We start from the raw sequence: 20,197 nt of genomic DNA, 5'->3' as shown, positions 1-20,197 counted from the left end.
TATATTTGGTGTTTTATTGTGGTTTTAATATTCTGTTGGAAGCCGCCCAGACTGGCTGGGGAAGCCCAGCCAGATGGGTGGGGTATTATTATTATTATTATTATTATTATTATTATTATTATTATTATTGCCTGAGTTGTGTGGGAGCTGAGTTGGAGGTGAGCTGGAAGCAGCAGAAGCAGAGACCTGCTTGCTCTGTGCCGGATCCAAAGCTTGCTGGAGAAGCAAGATCTGCTGAGTGTCAATGCAAGATCTGAGGTGCCACCACCTTGTACTCAGGGGGGGTATATATGTAAATAAAACTGCATATATATTAAAGACACCACAGTCTCTGCTGGCCTTCATTGCAATGAAGCAAAGTCCTGGGCAGGTGCCTGGAACTCCTGGAGTCTCTCACCGCTCAGCGATTGTGGAGGTGTGTAACAATGACAACAAATACACTAAAGGGGCTGTATTATTATTATTCACAAAAGGCGGAAAACAAATGGTTGAATCCTGACAAGACAGAAGTACTGTTTGTGGGTGACAGGAGGCGGGCAGGTGTGGAGGACTCCCTGGTCCTGAAAGGGATAACTGTGCCCTTGAAGGACCAGGTGTGCAGCCAGGGAGTCATTCTGGACTCACAGCTGTCCATGGAGGCGCAGGTTAATTCTGTGTCCAGGGCAGCTGTCTATCAGCTCCATCTGGTACGCAGGCTGAGTCCCTACCTGCCTACGGACTGTCTCACCAGAGTGGTGCATGCTCTGGTTATCTCTCACTTGGACTACTGCAATGCGCTCTACGTGGGGCTACCTTTGAAGGTGACCCGGAAACTGCAACTAATCCAGAATGCGGCAGCTAGACTGGTGACTGGGAGCGGCCGCCAAGACCATATAACACCGGTCCTGAAAGACCTACATTGGCTCCCAGTACGTTTCCGAGCACAATTCAAAGTGTTGGTGCTGACCTTTAAAGCCCTAAATGGCCTCGGTCCAGTATACCTGAAGGAGCGTCTCCACCTCCATCATTCTGCCCGGACACTGAGGTCCAGCATCAAGGGCCTTCTGGCGGTTCCCTCATTGCGAGAAGCCAAGTTACAGGGAACCAGGCAGAGGGCCTTCTCGGTGGTGGCGCCTGCCCTGTGGAACGCCCTCCCATCATATGTCAAAGAGATAAACAACTACCAGACTTTTAGAAGACATCTGAAGGCAGCCCTGTTTAGAGAAGCTTTTAATGTTTAATAGAATATTGTATTTTAATATTTTGTTGGAAGCCACTCAGAGTGGCTAGGAAACCAAGCCAGATGAGCAGGGTATAAAAATTATCATCATCATCATCACAGTCTCTGCTGTGAAATGAAGTCCCGGAGAAGTGCCTCGGACTCCTGGAGTGTCTCACTGCTCAGAGATTGTCAAGGTGTATAACAATGACAACAAATACACTAAAGGGGCTGTATTATTATTATTATTATTATTATTATTATTATTATTATTATTATTATTCCCGAGAGAGAGAAAAGGTGGGATACAAATGTAAACGATATACCGTACTTTTCTGTGTATTAGACGCGCGTTTTTTATATTAAAAATAAAGCTAAAACTAAAAATAAAGTTGGGGTCATCCTATACACCAGGCATCCCCAAACTGTGGCCCTCCAGATGTTTTTGCCTACAACTCCCATGATCCCTAGCTAACAGGACCAGTGGTCGGGGAAGATGGGAATTATAATCCAAAACATCTGGAGGGCCGAAGTTTGGGGATGCCTGCTATACACGGAGAGTGCATGGGGTGATGTGTGATTGGCTGCTGCCACAACTCGGAGATTGTTATTGGTGGCTCCGGCAAGGGGTGGTGTTTATTGGCTGTTGGGTCATTAATTGTGCGTGTGATTGACGGCTTGTGCCGGCGATGGGACAGATGATAAGTGGCTACTGTGACGCATGCAAGCTCAACAACTCCCCCCATTTTCTTAATTTAGAGTCCAACAATAGGGGGCATCTTATACTTGGGGGCGTGTTATACGCGGAAAAATGTGGTATATATACCAGGGGAGGGCATTGCAGAGCTCCAGGTGAGCAGCAGAAAGAAAGACTTAATTTGCATCATTATCCTTGCAGAAATGGGGGGATGCAACAGGTCACAGCGAACAGAGATGACGTCGCAGGAGGAGAACGGTCGTCAGGACATCGGCAAACGCCGCATTTGCCTAGCGAAGCCATGTCCCCAGCCTGAGCAAACCGCTCGTCCTTGGGCGACGTCCTTCTGATAAGTACCGAGGCTGGAAAGCTGACAGCTGGCACAGGGCGAGCATCGCGCTCGTCAATCTTTTATAACAGTGCATGCAAGGATATTGCAACTAACCTTCCCTTTCCGCCCCAAGACTGCTGCCGTGGCTCCGCTGCATCTTTTCGGACCTTCGGAGGGAGCAGAGGCAACGGGAGGAGCAGTTGGGCGGTGGGGAGAGAGACCTCAAGCGGGGCAGGGTTGGGGGGAATTGAGAGATAGTGTGGTGCAATGGTTAGAGTGTCGGAGTAGGACCCAGGAGAGCAGGGTTCGAATCCCCACTCAGCCATGAAGCTCACCGGGCGACCCTGGGCCAGGCACCATCTCTTAGCCCAACCTACCTCACAGGGCTGTTGTGGGGACGAAATGGGGAGGAGGAGAACCATGGAGGTCCTTGGGAGATAAAGGTGGGAGGTAAAGATAATAAGGAGAAGGGGACGACAGCGGACAAGATGGTTGGACAGTGTTCTCGAAGCTACGAACATGAGTTTGACCAAACTGCGGGAGGCAGTGCAAGACAGGAGTGCCTGGCGTGCTATGGTCCATGGGGTCACGAAGAGTCGGACACGACTAAACGACTAAACAACAACAAAGATAATAAATAATAATAATAACAGACCTGATCTGTGCATGGTAAGCCACACACCGAAGAGACTAAGGATGACATTCTTGGTTATTATGCACCCTTGTTTTCTGTTTGCCACAGATTTGCCCACTGTCGCCACCAGCCAACCTGCGGCTGCCAGGTCTCCTCACAGAAATTGAGATGCTACCTGCTCCTTTTCTATTACTAGCAGGCAAACATTCTCCAAGCAGAGGTTTGCTTAGAGGGGCAGAGGAGTTTGCATCTCAGTCCAAACAAGCGGCAGAACTCAATTTAGGCTATTTGGCAGATAAGGTGCTGTAAGAATGGCGATTATGATCACATTCATATCTCTGGTAAGGAAACGAAACGTTGGGCCATCTTTAAGGATCACCGAACCCAGGCTCAGGAATCCAGCTCAGGCATCCCAGCCACTGATAAAAATATTGCTGAGTATTTAAGCAGATGGCAGTTTTCTGTAACAAGTGCATAGGTGATGCAATCCTATTGCACCTTATTCTGCCTTACTAGCCGTTCCAATTCCCCAGGTATACCATATTATTGCTGTCCAGAGGGGCGCTCTTGTGCTATAGCGCAACCAAGGCGGGTTGACTTCACCTGCCCCAAAACAGAACATTTGTGGCATGAATAGTTATGGGATTTCAGCAGAAAGTTACGGAGACATTAACTGATTGGAAATGAAGTGGCATGTCTCCCCTGAAACTTTTGCAGGTGCAAATGGCATTGAAACCGGACTCAACATACGACTGTCCTGATAGCATCACAAACACAAATGGTCCTGAAAGCTCCATGAAAAGGATGTCTAGAGGGACTTCGCTTGCATGACTGGAGTTGTCCTGACAGCCAACCCCCTGCAAAGCAGGAATCTCAACTTCGGGCCACTTGGTGTGCTTAAGTTCTGGGCGAGATCTGGACTGTCTGGTTCCGAGCTCACTCTCTTAGGCTGGAATCCTAACCCCACTTACTTGGCCCACAACAGGACTTACTGATGAGTAGACACATTGCACTGCATTCTCTCAATCTCTCCTCTCCTCTCCTCCCTCTCTCTCCCTGGGTGTCCCTGTCACCTATTTGGCCACCTTCTGAAACACGGACTTCTCTGAATTTTGCAGCCCAGTTCTCCAGCCATGTAATAGGTCCAAGAAATGCACCTATTGTGGCAAAGTGTGTATACTTGCTTCGCGAAAACATGTATAGTAGATTGCATGCAAATGCCTGTCTGTTAGGAGAAATCAGCACTAAAAAGCTGACCATTCTTCTAAAGGTTGTTTTTTTAAAAAAGAAATACAATAAAAATGCTAGTTGGTGCAAAGAACTTGAACTTTGAAAAAATGAGAAACAGAGAGAAACAGAGATGCAAGGATTCGCCCATTCCCTCGTCCCATGTGGTGACACGAAAATGTTTCTGCCACACACACACCCCGTTATTTGCGAGGCCGTTTTAGCATCCTGGGGGAGGCGGAGAGGGGCGGGAAGAGACCAGCAAGGCTTCTCAGATGATATGAATAATGGCAAACAGAGAGAGACTGAGAGAAGGTGCAGGCCAGATAATTGGAAACACATTAGAAGATTTAGCATTTGCAATGCAAACCACGAAGGGCTGGCCCATTGCCGCCGTCCTGCTTTTCATCCTAAGCAACCAATTCCCCGTCTAGTTCAAGGCAAGAGTTGCGTTTGGGAGACAGCAGTCTTGGATTTACGCCAATTCCTTTTCCTTCCCTACCCAGGGGTAAAAGGGTGGTTCTCAGTAGGGGGGGGTCTTGGCATTTGAACCCAGAACACAGGAATATCAGACACCACCTTCTGAACATTCCTCAGAACATTCCTTCTGAGGAATGATCAAGGGAATTGGGCATGTTTAGCCAGCAGGAGAGGAGGCTGAAAGGTCATATGTCACCGATCTTCAAATACCTCAAGGGCCATCTAGTTCAACCTCCTGTAATGCAGAAATCACAGCTAGCCACCCAACCTCTGCTTAAAAACCTCCTTTTGACAGAGTCCGTTCTGCTGTGTACCATCAGGAAGTTATTACTGATGTTTAACTGCTGAATAGTTAATCCCTCAAATGCTCCTGAGGTTCAACTCGCCACCGATGGATTCAGGTTATGAGAAAGGAGATTTCAACTAAACCTTAGGAAGAACTTAGTGATGGTGGGAGCCGTTCGATGGTGGAACGGACTCCCTCAGAAGTCCTTCCATGGAGGTTTACAAGCAAAGGTTGGGTGGCCCTCTGTCATGGATGCTTTAGCTGAGATCCTTGCATTGCAGAGAGTTGGTGACCCTTGTGGACCTCTTTCAACTCCACAATTCTATTATTCTATTATGAATTTGCATTTCTTTTGAATGTTCGGTTGTTCTTAAGTGTCACTAGCTATCTGGAGCCCCTGGGGAGCGGTGGTTGCTTACAAGATGTCCTTGCAGTGCTCTGGGACAATTGTCCTCCACTTGGGTTGTCATCCTGTCCCTCCAGCACTCAAAGCCGCGCTGAGGATCAGGCTCACACTGCCGGCCAATTACCATTCTTTTATGCTTTAACAAAGATCAGATGATAAATCTGAAAGCGGGCGAGGACCCTTTTGCGTTTTCTTGCTCATCCTTTTATCTCCGAACGGAGGAAGCTTGCTGAACCTTCGCCAGCAATTCACTCAGGCTAATGAAGTGCGTAAGTAATGAGATTAAATAATCTCAAAACCATTATTGGGCTGCCTGAGGCAGATGCACCTCAAAACTATGGGAGATTCGGGGCGAGACAGGAGGGAGGGCCTCCCTTTCCCTTTGAAAGATTTCCCCGCTCTTGCGAGCGCCGGATCGCAACCCTGGGCCAGGACTCCTCCAAGACAGAGTCCTCTGGAAACTGTAGTTCTGAGGGGAAGGATGCCCTGGTCCATTTCATGTGGGTCACCAGAACTGCCTCCTTTTCCTTGTACCTGAAGGAGACACCTCTCGTGATGGCTGGTCCACAGTCACCTTGGGGAGAGATGCCTCACACTTGGAAACTCCATTAAGCCAAAGGAGCCAATAGCTGCAGAAGAAGACTTTTCAACTGGCCAGGAAGCAGCACTCCAGGGATGGAGACCACCCAGTCCTGGAGGTGCAATGGAGGTTTTTTTTTTTAGAGGTATGAAGCTCGAGGAAAGGCTGCACCCGAAGTGATGCTGCTGGTAGGGAGTGGTAATAGGGCTCATCCTCGACCTTGCAGCAGCTCATGAAACAACAAAAGGAAGTTAAACTATGGAACTCACTGCTACAGGAAGTAGTGATGGCTTCAAAAGAGGATTAGACAAATTCATGGAGGAGAGGGCTATTGATGGCTACAACCCATGAAGGCTATGATCTGCCTCCACAGTCAGAGGCAGAAATGCTTCTGAAATCCAATTGCTGGAAATCACAGGAAGGGAGAGTGTTGCTCTTGTGCTCAAAGCCTGCTTTCTGGTTTCCCTTAGGGGTATCTGTCTGGCCACAGTGGAAACAGGAAGCTGGACTAGATGGGCCATTGGCCTGATCCAGCAGGGTATTCTTATGTTGTTGTAGTTCTAAGAGAGAGGAGGAGGAGGAGAACTAGAACCAGAGGAGGAGGAGAACCAGAAGAAGAATCAGAATCTTGCTGAGACAACCTAGATGTTTGGTCTCAGCTGCAGGAGAACTATCCGTGGTCCTGAAACTGATCTCCCTCCAAGTTGCTGACTACTGCCTTGCCATCTGGGGGAGCAGGACAAACCAACCTCCCCTTCCTTGGATTTGTAAGCCCAGTGACCTAAAAACCTCATTGCTACGCCCCTCCCCCTCGCCACCCAGTGGTTTGTGTGTAGCTACAATGTCCCCCTGGCTGATCCCAGGGTCTTCCAAAAGGCCCTAGGCAGGATCTGGGGAGGGAAGGTCCTTCCCCTGGCGTAGGACTCTAAAGATGCTAGATCCTGTCTGTCTCAGCCAGAGGGAGGTGCTATCCCATGAGTGACAGGACTGACCTCCAAACAACAGCCTTGGAAGATGCTTGGAACCAAGCCAGGAGACTGGTCCTTGTAACCCCAACTTGTCCAATCTGATAGGTGGCTTCAGATGTCTTTCTCAGACGTCTGCCAACTCAAGATCCTTTGAACTGGGATTGAACCTGGGGGTTGACCAGGATTTGGGATAAATTTTGGGATTGTCCCAAAATGTATGAATGTCCACTGGCGAAGTGGGGCTGGGGCTCAATGACCCACAGGACTCTTTGCCTGCCTAGTTTGCTCTACTTTCTGACCTCTTCTGAGACATCAGGCAGAGGTCTTTTCCACCTCCACTACCGGAGATGGGAAGAGCTGAAATGGAGACCTTCTGCATGCCAAGCATATGCTTTGCCACATTCCTACATGGGCCTTCTCTTTGGGAGTGAAGTTGCCCAATGTCCTTCCTTCCCTCCTTGGCACATGAAATGAAAGTGAAATAAAGGCAGCTTCCCCAGGAACCGTCCTCCCAAAGAAATTGTCCTTCCTTTCCAGTAAGAAACATAAATGCAACGAGGCTGGCCTTAAACGTTTCATTTTACGTTGCTGTAAAATTTTATCTAATGCTGAAGGGTAAGAGAAATATGAGGCTACAGGACTTGGCTTTGACCACCGCATAAAGTGGGCTTCTTGACTCTTCTGCTGTGCAAAGGGTAGGGTTGGCTTCCCTACCCAAAACACACGCTGAAGAGGAATCCATCAAATTGGTCCCCTTTTGCTCCAGAAAGGTTTAAGTCCATGACGTCACAGAATCATAGAATTGTAGAAATGGAAGAGACCTCTGGCCAGTCGCTCCACTCTCAGGCTAACTGACCTCGCAGGGTTGCTGCGAGGATAAAATGTGGAGTTTAGGAGCACTAGGTGTGCACTATTGAGAAAAAGTTTGGCTAGAAATGCCGCTCGTCATCTGGGTCAAAGGAGATACTTTATCCCAGTAGCTTAGATGGATACAAAGTGCCACATGCTTTGGGGATTCCCAGAAATGAATTCCTCAGAAGATTCCTCACACCTGAGTCCTCCAGACAGCCAATGAGCATTGACATCGAAAGGTATGACCTCCAGTGCCCCGTGCCACCCCCTTGCATCTTGCTGCACCCCACAGATAATCCCATTGCACCCCAGGGGGAAGTACATCCCCATGGGGACCCCTGGTGTAAGTGGGGACTCAAGAATCAGAGACACAAAACATACAAACAGTCTTCCTGAACCCGATGAGACATCTGCCAGTGGAGAGTAGTGGTTAGAGCACTGGACTAAGACCTGGGAGAGGCCAGGGTTCAAATCCCCACTTGGGCATGAAGCTCAATGGGGTGTGGCTTTGGGTACTGCTCACTGCCTCTCAGCCAAGCCTACCTCACAGGGTTGTTGTGAGCACTGAACCACGAGCTCCTTAAAGGAAAAGGCAGGATGGAAACACAATGAATGAACACCCAGCTCCGCCAGAAGCAGAGAGCGGTTGGAGGCACTTACGATGTAGCAGGGCTCGCAATAGGCTTTCTTCTCCACCGCGTAGAAGGGCTGGCCCCGCAGTTTGTTGCCGCAGGTCACACAGGTGAAGCACTCCACATGGAAGACCTGGTCCATCGCGGTGCAGCCGGTTCCTTCCCCCACGACGTTCTCCCCGCAGCGGGCACAGCGACCTGCAGGGCAGAGAGGGGCCTGGCGTTAGGGGCCACTCACGGCGCTTGGCCACAAAGGAGACCCCCATGGGGACGTAAGGGGGCATCCACGGATTTAGCTGGAGGAAGAGGAGGCAGGGCAGAAGTCTACAAAATTAGGCATGGCATGAAGGAAGCAGTTCGGGAAAAGTTTTCCTCCCTCTCGGCTAATACTAGAACTTGCGGACAAGCAAGGAAGCTGAATATGGGAAGATTCAGGGCGGAGAAAAGGAAGGACTTCTTCATGCATTGTGACTTGCAGTTATTTTTGCTGATTACAGTTTTGTAATTCTTTATTGTAACTGGTAAGTGTAAACTGTTTAATTATTATTTGCTGATACTTAATTTTACGGTTTGCCTTTTTGTATCAGAACAGATTGCTTATGATGTGTGTGGTCTTTGCTGTCTGCTTGCTGTTTCTTCAGCTTGTAAACGGCCTCGTGCATAGGAATATAGAAAGGCGGTATGCAAATTAGAAGTGAAATGAAATGCAGCGCATGCCATAGTTAAACTGTGAAGCTTGTTCCCACAGGAGGCCCTGACTGGAAAAATGACCCACAATTTAAGAGGAACAAACCAGAGAGAAACCTTTGTGCAAGGAGGGCGGAGCTTCATTTCATTCACAAATTCTACAGCAAACTAAATACCAACTCCTAAAGGTTTATACTAACCCGTGGACATATTTTACAGATGTACAGTGTATAGGTTGTGATATATGCACAGGTTTTCACAATGCATTTTTGAGGAATGTTTGAGGAAATTTAAAGAATAACAATTTAAAAAATGTTTTTTAAAAAAATAAAATAAAATAAAATAAATGTAAGAAGTGCCCAAGGGGTTGCTTGGTAAAGTCTCCTGCTTCCAAACAGAGGCCAACCAGGAGATTCTGAGCATCTCAAAGAACAGCAACTTCTGCATGAAAAGGATGCTCTCTCAGTTTGTTATATTGCTAATGGTGGTTTACATGTGGATTATTTTTACTGTGCATTTGCATTTCTTTTCTATTTTAAATTTTAATGCATCCTAGAAACACCCCCCCCTTTAAATGTGGATCTTCTATTTAAATGTGCTTTAAATGTGGATCTTCTATTGCATTTTGCATATCGTTGCATTCACCGTTTCTATCGCATCTGCAGAAAACAGCAGCAGGAGACTGTTCCAGGTGGTTCGCAATCTATCCGAACTACCTTCGTCATCGGGGCCTGGTAGGGACCCCAATATCTCCTGCAATGCTTTTGCAAAGTTTTTTGCAGCTAAAGTCGCTCAGATTCGGAGGGAGGTAGACTCCACCATGGGAGCAGGGCCGGGGCGGGAGAGTGCTGGAGCCTTGTCTAGTCACATTTCACGGGATCAATTTCAATCTGTTACCTCCGAGGATGTGGACAGGCTGCTTGCACGAGTGAAACCAACCACCTGTCTCCTTGACCCTTGCCCATCCTGGCTAATAAAAGCGAGCCGGGAAGGGCTGGGCGATGGGCTCCGCAGGGTGGTAAATGCTTCCCTTTTTGAGGGAGTATTCCCATAGAGAATGGTCGCACTGGTCGATGATCTCCGGCGGGCTAGGGACAAAGGTGAGAGCTGTTTCCTAGTCCTGCTGGATCTCTCAGCGGCTTTTGACACCATCGACCATAACATCCTTCTGGACCATCTAGAGGGGTTGGGAGCTGGGGGCACTGTCATGCAGTGGTTCCGCTCCTTCCTCCTGGGCCGTGTTCAGAAAGTGGTGGTGGGGGATGAGTGTTCAGACCCCTGGGCGCTCACTTGTGGGGTGCCTCAGGGTTCTGTCCTCTCCCCCATGCTTTTTAACATCTACATGCAGCCACTGGGAGAGATCATCAGGGGGTTTGGGCTGGGTGTTCATCAGTATGCGGATGATACCCAGCTCTACCTCTCTTTCAAATCAGAACCAGTGAAGGCAGTGAAGGTCCTGTGTGAGTGCCTGGAGGCGGTTGGAGGATGGATGGCGGCTAACAGATTGAGGTTGAATCCTGACAAGACAGAAGTACCGTTCATGGGGGACAGGAGGTGGGCAGGTGTGGAGGATTCCCTGGTTCTGAATGGGGTAACTGTGCTCCTGAAGGACCAGGTGCGCAGCCTGGGAGTCATTTTGGACTCACAGCTGTCCATGGAGGCGCAGGTCAATTCTGTGTCCAGGGCAGCTGTCTATCAGCTCCATCTGGTACGCAGGCTGAGACCCTACCTGCCTGCAGACTGCCTAGCCAGAGTGGTGCATGCTCTAGTTATCTCCCGCTTGGACTACTGCCATGCGCTCTATGTGGGGCTACCTTTGAAGGTGACTCGGAAACTACAACTAATCCAGAATGTGGCAGCTAGACTGGTGACTGGGAGCGGCCGCCGAGACCACATAACACCGGTCTTGAAAGATCTACATTGGCTCCCAGTACGTTTCCGAGCACAATTCAAAGTGTTGGTGCTGACCTTTAAAGCCCTAAATGGCCTCGGTCCAGTATACCTGAAGGAGCGTCTCCACCCCCATCATTCTGCCCGGACACTGAGGTCCAGCACTGAGGGCCTTCTGGCGGTTCCCTCGTTGCGAGAAGCCAAGTTGCAGGGAACTAGGCAGAGGGCCTTCTCGGTGGTGGCGCCCGACCTGTGGAACGCCCTCCCAACAGATGTCAAAGAGGAAAACAACTACAGTACTAGACTTTTAGAAGACATCTGAAGGCAGGCCTGTTCAGGGAGGCTTTTAATGTTTAATAGATTACTGTGTTCTATTTTTCTGTTGGAAACAACCCAGAGTGGCTGGGGAGACCCAGCCAGATGGGTGGAGTATAAATAATAAATTATTATTATTATTATTATTATTAGTAGTAGTAGTAGTAATGCTTTGTTTCTAGATTTTTGTAAACTTCTATTTGATGTTCAGAGAGGGTGGCATTCAACTAAGTATAACTCAGAGAGGACCCGCTGATATGAACGAACATGGCTAAATCCAGTCCACTAATTTCTCCCATAACATTAAAACTCATGGACACCAAAGGAAGCTGAATGCTGGAAGGGTCAGGGCAGATAAAAGTCCTTCTTCACACAGTGCAGAGTGCCTTCTGGCGGTTCCCTCATTGCGAGAAGCAAAGTTACAGGGAACCAGGCTCAGGGCCTTCTCGGTGGTGGCACCCGCCCTGTGGAACGCCCTCCCATCAGATGTCAAGGAAATAAACAACTGTCTGACTTTTAGAAGACATCTGAAGGCAGCCCTGTTTAGGGAAACTTCTAATATTTGATGAATTATTGTATTTTAATCTTTTGTTGGAAGCCGCCCAGAGTGGCTGGGGAAACTCAGCCAGATGGGCAGGGTATGAATGAATGAATGAATGAATGAATGAATAAATAAATAAATAAATAAAATAATAACATTGTGGAACTCCCTCTTGCAGGAGCCAGCAATGGCCATCACCTTGGATGGCTTTAGAATCATAGAATCATAGAGTTGGAAGAGACCCCAAGGGCCATCCAGTCCAACCCCCTGCCAAGCAGGAAACACCACCAAAGCATTCTTGACATATGCCTGTCAAGCCTCTGCTTAAAGACCTCCAAAGAAGGAGACTCCACCACACTCCTTGGTAGCAAATTCCACTGTCGAACAGCTCTTACAGTCAGGAAGTTCTTCCTAATGTTTAGGTGGAATCTTCTTTCTTGTAGTTTGAATCCATTGCTCCATGTCCGCTTCTCTGGAGCAGCAGAAAACAACCTTTCACCCTCCTCTATATGACATCCTTTTATATATTTGAGCATGGCTATCATATCACCCCTTAACCTTCTCTTCTCCAGGCTAAACATACCCAGCTCCCTAAGCCGTTCCTCATAAGGCATCGTTTCCAGGCCTTTGACCATTTTGGTTGCCCTCTTCTGGACACGTTCCAGCTTGTCAGTATCCTTCTTGAACTGCGGTGCCCAGAACTGGACACAGTGCTCCAGGTGAGGTCTGACCAGAGCAGAATACAGTGGTACTATTACTTCCCTTGATCTAGATGCTATACTCCTATTGATGCAGCCCAGCATTGCATTGGCTTTTTTAGCTGCTGCATCACACTGCTGACTCATGTCAAGTTTGTGGTCTACCAAGTCTTTAAAAGAGGATTAGACCAATTCATGGAGGAGAGAGGGCTGTGGATGGCTCTGCTCTGCTTCTGGCCCTGGAGACAGCAATGCTTCTGAACAAATCTCTTTGCAGGAAACCAGAGGAAGGTGAGAGAGTTTTTTGTGCTCCGGTCCCACTTGCCACTGGGAGAAGAGGATGCTGGGCTAGAAGGCCCTGTGGCCTGATCCAGCACGGTATCCTTACGTTGTTACATTCTAAGCTGCCCTGTGATCTTTGGATGGATGGATGGGGGCACATTCATTTAATCAATGATAGCAATGTTCTCAAGGAAGAGGTGCATTGGAAGGAACAGACGAACGCTCCGAGATGATGCAGCAGCCAAACCCATCCCTCCCTGCTTCTTTGGCTTGCAAGGAGATGCCTTCAGCACAGTTACATGCGCCTGCTTCCGCCGCTCCCCAGAGCCCCCGCCGCGGCTGCAGAGTGATACATGACGGAGAGCTGGAGAAACAGAACACGGCGTCTTTGCCGAGCTGAGCCAGGACGTCTTTCTTATGTAAATACATCGGACTGAAATATCCACCTAAGGGCTCCCACAGGTGCCATCAATAACTGCTGTTCCTGCGGCGTCGTAGTGCGTGCAACCTCTCCTCCCCCCCCCGCCTTTTGAATTCTTGCCGCTTTCGGAGTCCCTCCGATAAGTGCGCTTTAGAGATTCATGGCACATCCCGGCTTTTGGACGGCCGGGAACCCACTGGCAGCGGACGTGGAAAAATCATTATTCCTAATGAAGAAATATCGATGACAGAACAGCGTTTCTAGTCAGCGGCCTAACAAGATTTCCGTTCCTGGTCCTTGTCGAACCCTCGCCCGCTCCGCATCCTGGCTACAGTGCGTGTCGCGCAAACACACACAGAGCTTTGCACTTATGGATTTCCCTTCCAGTCAAAGGCCACCGGTGACCACACACTAATCTTTTAAGACCTTCTGCTCACGACAGCCATTTGACGGTGAGGGATAAGAATAGTTGGGACAGTGTTCTGCGAGGAGGAGGGGGAAAGAGAGCAGCGTTACGTCTGCCTTTCTTCTTCTTGTTGTTGTTGAATGTGTTAACGATGCGATGCGGTCATAGAAGTCAAGCTGAGCTGGGATAGCTCAGTCAGTAGAGCACAAGAGCTTTAAGCCCAGGGTCACGGGTTCAAGCCCCACACCAGACAAAAAAATCCTTCACTGGGGGTTGGACTAGATGACCCTCATGGTCTCTTCCAACTCTATTCTATGAAGGCTTTCAGTAGAGCTGGAAGGCCTGTAGACTTATGAATGGAAGGAGAGCCTGCTGGATCAGGTCCATGGCCCATCCAACCCAGTGTCCTGTTCTCGCAGCAAAGTGCCCCAAAGTGAAGCCTGCAACCAGGATTCGAACACAAGGGCAACACTTTCCTCTTGCGGTTTCCAGACGCTGATACTGAGAAACATCACTGCCTTCAACTGTGGAGGCACATTATCGCCATTCTGGTTTGTAGCCCTCCTCCTTCAATCCTCTTTTAAAGACATCCACTGCCTCCTGTGGGAGAGAGTTCCACAGTTTAACTTTGTGGAGAAGCGCTTTCTTTTGTCTGTCCCAAATCTTCCAGCATTTAGCTTCTTTTGCCTTTGCTTTCTGGGAGGAAAGTGGGGGTGAGGGATTAGGGAGGGTGTGCTGCGTGATGGAAGGCCAGTGGGGGGGGGGCAATGCCCCTCCCTGCCAGCTCCTCCTGAATTGCATTGCAGGCGGTTGGGCAGAATATTCCTTCATTGCAGATGACCCTTTGGATCCCTTTTCACTATACACTTCTAGGATTCTGTGATTCCACAGTGCAAGGCCACGAACTGGCTGCTTCCCACCTGATCAGGTTCAAGAAGATCTTGTGACTCCCGGGTAATTTCCCAGGGTTGATGTTGCAGATAAGTTTTCTTTGCAGAGCGGAAATGTTTGCTGCTCGCTTCATCCCAAAACGACGGCATATTTTACATTTTATATTTTGGGGGGGGGGGGGTAGAGATATGAAAGACATCACTTGATCAAAGCACTCATTCAGCGCGCAAAATTGCATCTGATTGCTAATGCCTCTCCGTTTGCCGTGCCCTTCCGAGATCTCATCCGCAATTCCCGCACCGTTCCAAAATTATCTGAGAAAGAGCGCAGCTAAAAGGTGCCCCCCCCTCCTTTCAAAAGGGAAAAGGTGTGGGTGGAAGTGTGGGGAAGAGAGAGACTAAGTGTAGGGAACAATCGACACCCAACGGAAACATGCCCACCCCCAAAATGACAGAGCTGATTGCCCCGCTGAAAGAAACAACCCATTGCTAAGGCTGGATGATCAGTTTTCATAACAATGGTGCATTATCTGGAGCTCTGAGTGCGACAGCAAATTCCAGCAGCACTGACATTCAATTAATACCTCTGGTGGCTGTCAAGCCGGATGCGCAAGCCATTCTTCTCCCCCTGCCCCTTATCTGGTCCTGGGATTAACCCTTCAAGATCGTTTCCACACAAAGGAAAACAATCCTTTTGCAACCGCAGGCGCAGGTGAATCAGAGGACCAGCCTTAGGCAGGGGGGGGCATGCAATCCTTCCCCTTGCCAATGCAGGAAATTGGGGGTCAGGGCTGGTGGTCTTCAAACAAAACGATGACCAGCCTGGGAGACGCTGAATAGCCAGCAGCAGGGCCGGCTTGCTCATAGGCGCTAGGGGTGTGGGGCACCTGGGCGCCGGGCTCTTATGGGCGCCAGAGTCCGGGGCTGAGATTTGGAGTCCGGGGATTGAAGAGCCACCACTGTCAAACGGAGCAGAGCTCGTCGGAGCACCGCAGGCTTTTCAGCTGTGGGCGCTGAGGCAGCCAGCCGGCTCTGCCCTCCTGCGCACCTGGGATTGTCGGTATGGTTGAATTGTCTGACCCCCTGAAAGAGCAGGGTGCTGCAGTACCACCCCTGGGCCACCTGCAGAGGGGGCGCTGCAAGACAGCAGAGGCTCCCCTCCCCCAGAAAGCTGCCCCAGTGGCACAAAGCCCAATTTTCGCAGGTAGCAGTGGGTGCGAGGTCACAGTTAGGAATGCCCCACCTTAAGGAAAACAAGAAAGATACAGAACACAAAGGGCTGGGAAACCAAAGGGCTGGTGGCCCATCTAGTCCAGCATCCTGTTCTCACAGTGGCCAGCCAGACAAATTCAGGGAGGAGAGGACTTTCAATGGCTGCTAGCTCTGCTCTGTGTCCACTGTTGAAGTCAGCAATGCTTCTGAATGCCGGACACCGGTTTCTCTTGCTCTCGGGTCCTGCCAGGGAGCTTCCCAGAAGAGGCATCTGTTTGGAAACTTTGAGAACAGGATCCTGGACTAGATGGGCCATGGGCCGGACCCTGCATGGTCTTCTTATGCTCTGATGTGTTGCTTTTGTGGTGGTCCTCTTCACCGCCCCCCCTGGAAGGGTGTTATAAAATGCACAGAATTAATAAGCCAACGTTCTTTCACTTCTCTTTCACCTGGTCATGGCTGCCCCCCAAGAACCCCAGCGAGACTCGTTCTTTTGGGGACCCCCTCCCCCAGCATCTCAGCAGATGCCAAAGAGGCTTGTTCCACCTGTGGGTCCCAATCCAAAGAGGGGAGAGGGTTGTTCTCGCACCCAGATCCCGCTTGCAGGTTTCCCGCAGGCATCTGGTTGGCCACCGGGGGAACAGAATCCTGCACTAGATGGGCCATTGGCCTGATCCAGAAGGCTCTTCTTGTGTTCTTCACACCAGCCTTGAAGTAAGATCCGACTGCAACCCTGCTGGGGTTCTGAATGTGGCTTGTTGGGGCTGCACGGCAACCGCCTGTCCTTCCCGTCAGGCAGCAAAATATCTGCAGCTGGCCCTTGAGGGGGCTCTTAACCAGCCTTTCGAAACCCTGACTGCTTGCTGGCTGCTCCAACCTTGCAACCACCCACCTCCTTGCCCGGTAGCTCACTGTCAGCTCCCAAAGCAAAGCAGAGCACCCCCTCCCCAATGCTGACAAGTCGGTGGGCTAATGCAATTTCTTACTCTAATTTGTATTGGCTCGGACTCCATCCCCGAGTGTCCATGAGAGTCGCCTCTCATTTCCATCAAACCAAAGCACAGGCAGGACTCAGGAGCCAAGCGGCACGGGGCTGCCTTGCTTCTGAACTCATTCTCCAACCCTCCAAGGTGAAATGGGGAAGTTGGCAGAGTGGAAAAGTGTGTGGGTGCTGCATAGACCTGAGGTGTTTGGGTGGAGGGTGGGTGTTCAGTGGCAGACCTCGGGGTCTCAAATATCAGCGGCGCCCTGTGCAACACCAACAGAATGGGAGCAGCCGCCGAGACCACATAACAGACCTACATTGGCTCCCGGGATGTTTCTGAGCACAATTCAAAGTGCTGGTGCTGACCTTTAAAGCCCTAAACGGCCTCGGTCCAGTATACCAGAAGGAGCGTCTCCACCCCCATCGTTCTGCCCGGACACTGAGGTCCAGCGCCAAGGGCCTTCTGGCGGTTCCCTCCCTGCGAGATGTGAGGTTACAGGGAACCAGGCAGAGGGCCTTCTTGGTAGTGGCGCCCACCCTGTGGAATACCCTCCCATAAGATGTCAAGGAAATAAACAACTACCTGACTTTTAGAAGACATCTGAAGGCAGCCCTGTTTAGAGAAGCCTTTGATGTTTAACAGACTATTGTATTTTAATATTTTGTTGGAAGCTGCCCAGAGTGGCTCGGGAAACCCAGTGTAAAGTGCAAGTGTCTCTGCGTCCAGTATTCCCTGTGTCCCTGGGGTTTGCGCTACTGCGCATGTGCCCCACGGACACAGGGATTGGACGCAGAGACTTGGAACACACACACACACTCTCCCCACCCCCCTACCGTTTCCCTGCGGCCGCCAACCGCCGCTCCTGGCCGGACTGAGCGTTGGCGGCGGCGGGGGGGGAGAGAGAGTGTGTGTGTGTGTGTGTGCGTCCAGCGAGGACAGGTCCCAGGGTTTGGAGAAGCGCTGCGCAAGGGCTGCTAGGTCCCGGGAGCACCGGATCGAGGAGCCGGTCTGCAGAGTCAGCGCCCAGCAGTGTTGCACGGAGCATCTCCTCCTCAATCCAGCACGGCGTTGCTGGGCGCTGACTCTGCAGACCGGCTCCTCGGTCCGGTGCTCCGCGCAGCGCTCACATATGTTCTAGCGCCCGCTTATTTAACGGGCTGAATGACACTAGTAAATAATAAATTGTTGTTGTTGTTATTTGCTTCCCCACCCCCCTTGCACTCGGTTCCTTGTGGCGCTGCCAAGACTTTGCACCCAGGGCAAGCAAACCAGTCACACTCCTTTGGTGTGGATTTCTGTATTTTAGAATTTCTGTTTTTTTGGAAGCCGCCCAGAGTGGCTGGGGGAACCCGGCCAGATGGGCGGGGTATAAATAATAAATTATTATAAAAATTATTATTGCAGGTGGAGAGAGCGTCCAGGACAAAATGCAAGAGAAGAGCATCTAAGGCAGGAATGAGGGAAGTTTTCCCCCTCCCAGTTAAGAACTGCATTTCTTCCTCGGTAGTAAGAATATAAAAAGAGCCTGCTAGATCAGGCCAATTCTGATGCCCCAATGGGAAACCTGCATGCAGGATCTGAGTGCGAGAGCCCCTCTCCCCTCCCCTACAAAAGCATGGCTGCCTCCAACCAGGGCGGCGAAGCATGTGGATTGTGGCTACCAGCCCGTGAGAGCCCTCGCTTCCTCCATGAATTTGTCTTCATCTTCCTTTCAAAGCCATCCCAGCTGGTGACCATCACTGCCTCCTTGCGGCAGCGGGTTCCATAGTTTAACTATGCGCTGTGCCAACGTTAGCTATGGTGAACTAAACCACAGCTTAGCATGACGTGTGAGCCAGGCCTCTGAGAATGAAAGAACCTAAGGAGAGCCTGCTGGATCAGGCCCATGGCTCACCTGGCCCAGAGCATCCTGTTCTCACAGTGGTCAAAAGGGATACCCAAAAGGGAAATCTGCAAGCAGGATCCGAGAACAAAAACCTTCTCCCCTCCTGTGGTTTCAAGCAACCGGGATTCAGAAGCATTGCTGCCTCTGACTGTCCAAGGAGAGCTTAGACATTGGTAGAGAGCAGGCTTGCTGGCATGCTGCTGCTGGTGAGCAGGGCTAAGGTGCCCCCTTTCTCTCTCTTCTGCCACCCCCTTTCTCTCTCTTCTGCCACCCCAATTCCATCCCTGTCCAGGGGGGCTGCTAGGGGAGGGAAAATCTGTCCTTGCCAGAGGTCTGAACTGATTGTGTGGGGAGGGCTTTGCCCCTCTATCCCACCCCATTTGGCTTATTTTCCTCCATCCTTCCCCACCAACCCCCCTCCCCCATTGCCCACATTCTCTCTCTCTGCACAGGACGGGGGTCATGTGAAACTGCTCAAGTCCCAACACTCCTCCTGAAAATTAACTGGCCTTTCTGAGTGTTCAAGCCGTCGCTGGAACACCTGAGCATCTTCCCGAAAACCAGCTCTAGCAAGCATCCTCCCCTCAGCCGTGAACTTTGGCCCCACCCCATGACCATAAACCTCTGCAGTTCCCAAAGAGACATAATGCCTGCACCCCCAAACAAATGGTCCTTTTAAAGGGATGAGCTTCCACCCCTCTCTCAAGCATAACACCAGAGGTTGGGGGGGGATCCCCCATGATGTGAGGGAATGGAAAGTCTCAGATGGGAGCAAGCAGCCCAACATTTGAGCATGAGGCCGACCCGTCGAATGATCCTTGCTGGCTTTTCGAATGTAATTATTTGGAACAAATTATTTCCATGACTTAATACAATGCCTTGGAGCTCTCCAGTAAGGTTAATTAGATGGCTGTGTTCAAAACCTATCTGCTCTCAACCGACTTTTAATATGCTCTGATGCAGCTCTCTAAATTTGACCTAATGATACGATTAGTGGGCGGCTATCTGGCCTGCTACGATTACCGCAGCACTGAATCCCCTAGGGGTTGGGGAAAACATGTTTGATGCAAATTAGAGTCTCTGTTTTCATTTTTTGGCTGACCCTCACCCCTCCCGCACCCTGGGAAAATGGGCCTGCACTGTACAAAACTGCATCATGGACACAGCCAAGTTCATCAGCTCTGGTAGCTAACTATTTTTATTTTGCACCATGCACCAATGGCTTGTGGAACTCTCTGCCACCAGAACACAGGAGAGGTTGGAGCGCTTACCGAAGTATTCCTGGGAAGGTGGGTTTTCCATGTCGTACAGCATCTTCTTGGTCAGGTGTTCCAGCTCATCCTCCGGTCTAAACAAAGGAGCACTCGAAGCAGGGTTGGGACCGCCATGTCCACTCTGGAAGAGGGAAAATGGGCAAGTTTAGAAGCTTCCGTTTGGAGAAGGGGCATGCTGTGGAGCAAAACCGTCCAGGGACTGATAGGTAGGCCTTTGGATGAAAGGTTATTTATTAAACATATGGCAAAGCAGTCAAATGCATGGCTATTTCTTCAAAATATGGTGCCAGCTGGTGGCATCTGTAAATAGGCAAGACCTCTGTCCCTCCCCCATTTCTTTCATTGCAATCAGCTGAAACTGCAGCACCATTAAAAAATAAAATCGCCCAGTTTGGGATTACGCAGGGGTCACACAGCAG

The 20,197-nt window shown here is 50.1% G+C and overlaps 1 protein-coding gene across 6 annotated transcripts in view; it reads right to left on the bottom strand.

Annotated features, from left to right (window-relative positions):
- Positions 1–20,197, bottom strand: part of LPP (LIM domain containing preferred translocation partner in lipoma) — a 294,937-nt gene that overhangs the window by 43,869 nt on the left and 230,871 nt on the right. For all 6 annotated transcript variants that reach the window (XM_060274249.1, XM_060274252.1, XM_060274253.1 and 3 more), the window contains exons 7-8: positions 19,776–19,899; positions 8,320–8,489 (exon numbers count right to left, since the gene is read on the bottom strand). In XM_060274249.1, the coding sequence (XP_060130232.1) occupies positions 8,320–8,489; positions 19,776–19,899 (294 nt within the window). The remainder of the gene's footprint in view (positions 1–8,319; positions 8,490–19,775; positions 19,900–20,197) is intronic.

The sequence above is a fragment of the Zootoca vivipara genome, chromosome 5 (genome assembly GCF_963506605.1).
Source record: "Zootoca vivipara chromosome 5, rZooViv1.1, whole genome shotgun sequence".
NCBI classification, from domain to species: domain Eukaryota; kingdom Metazoa; phylum Chordata; class Lepidosauria; order Squamata; family Lacertidae; genus Zootoca; species Zootoca vivipara.
This window is presented reverse-complemented; position numbering and strand designations above follow the sequence as displayed.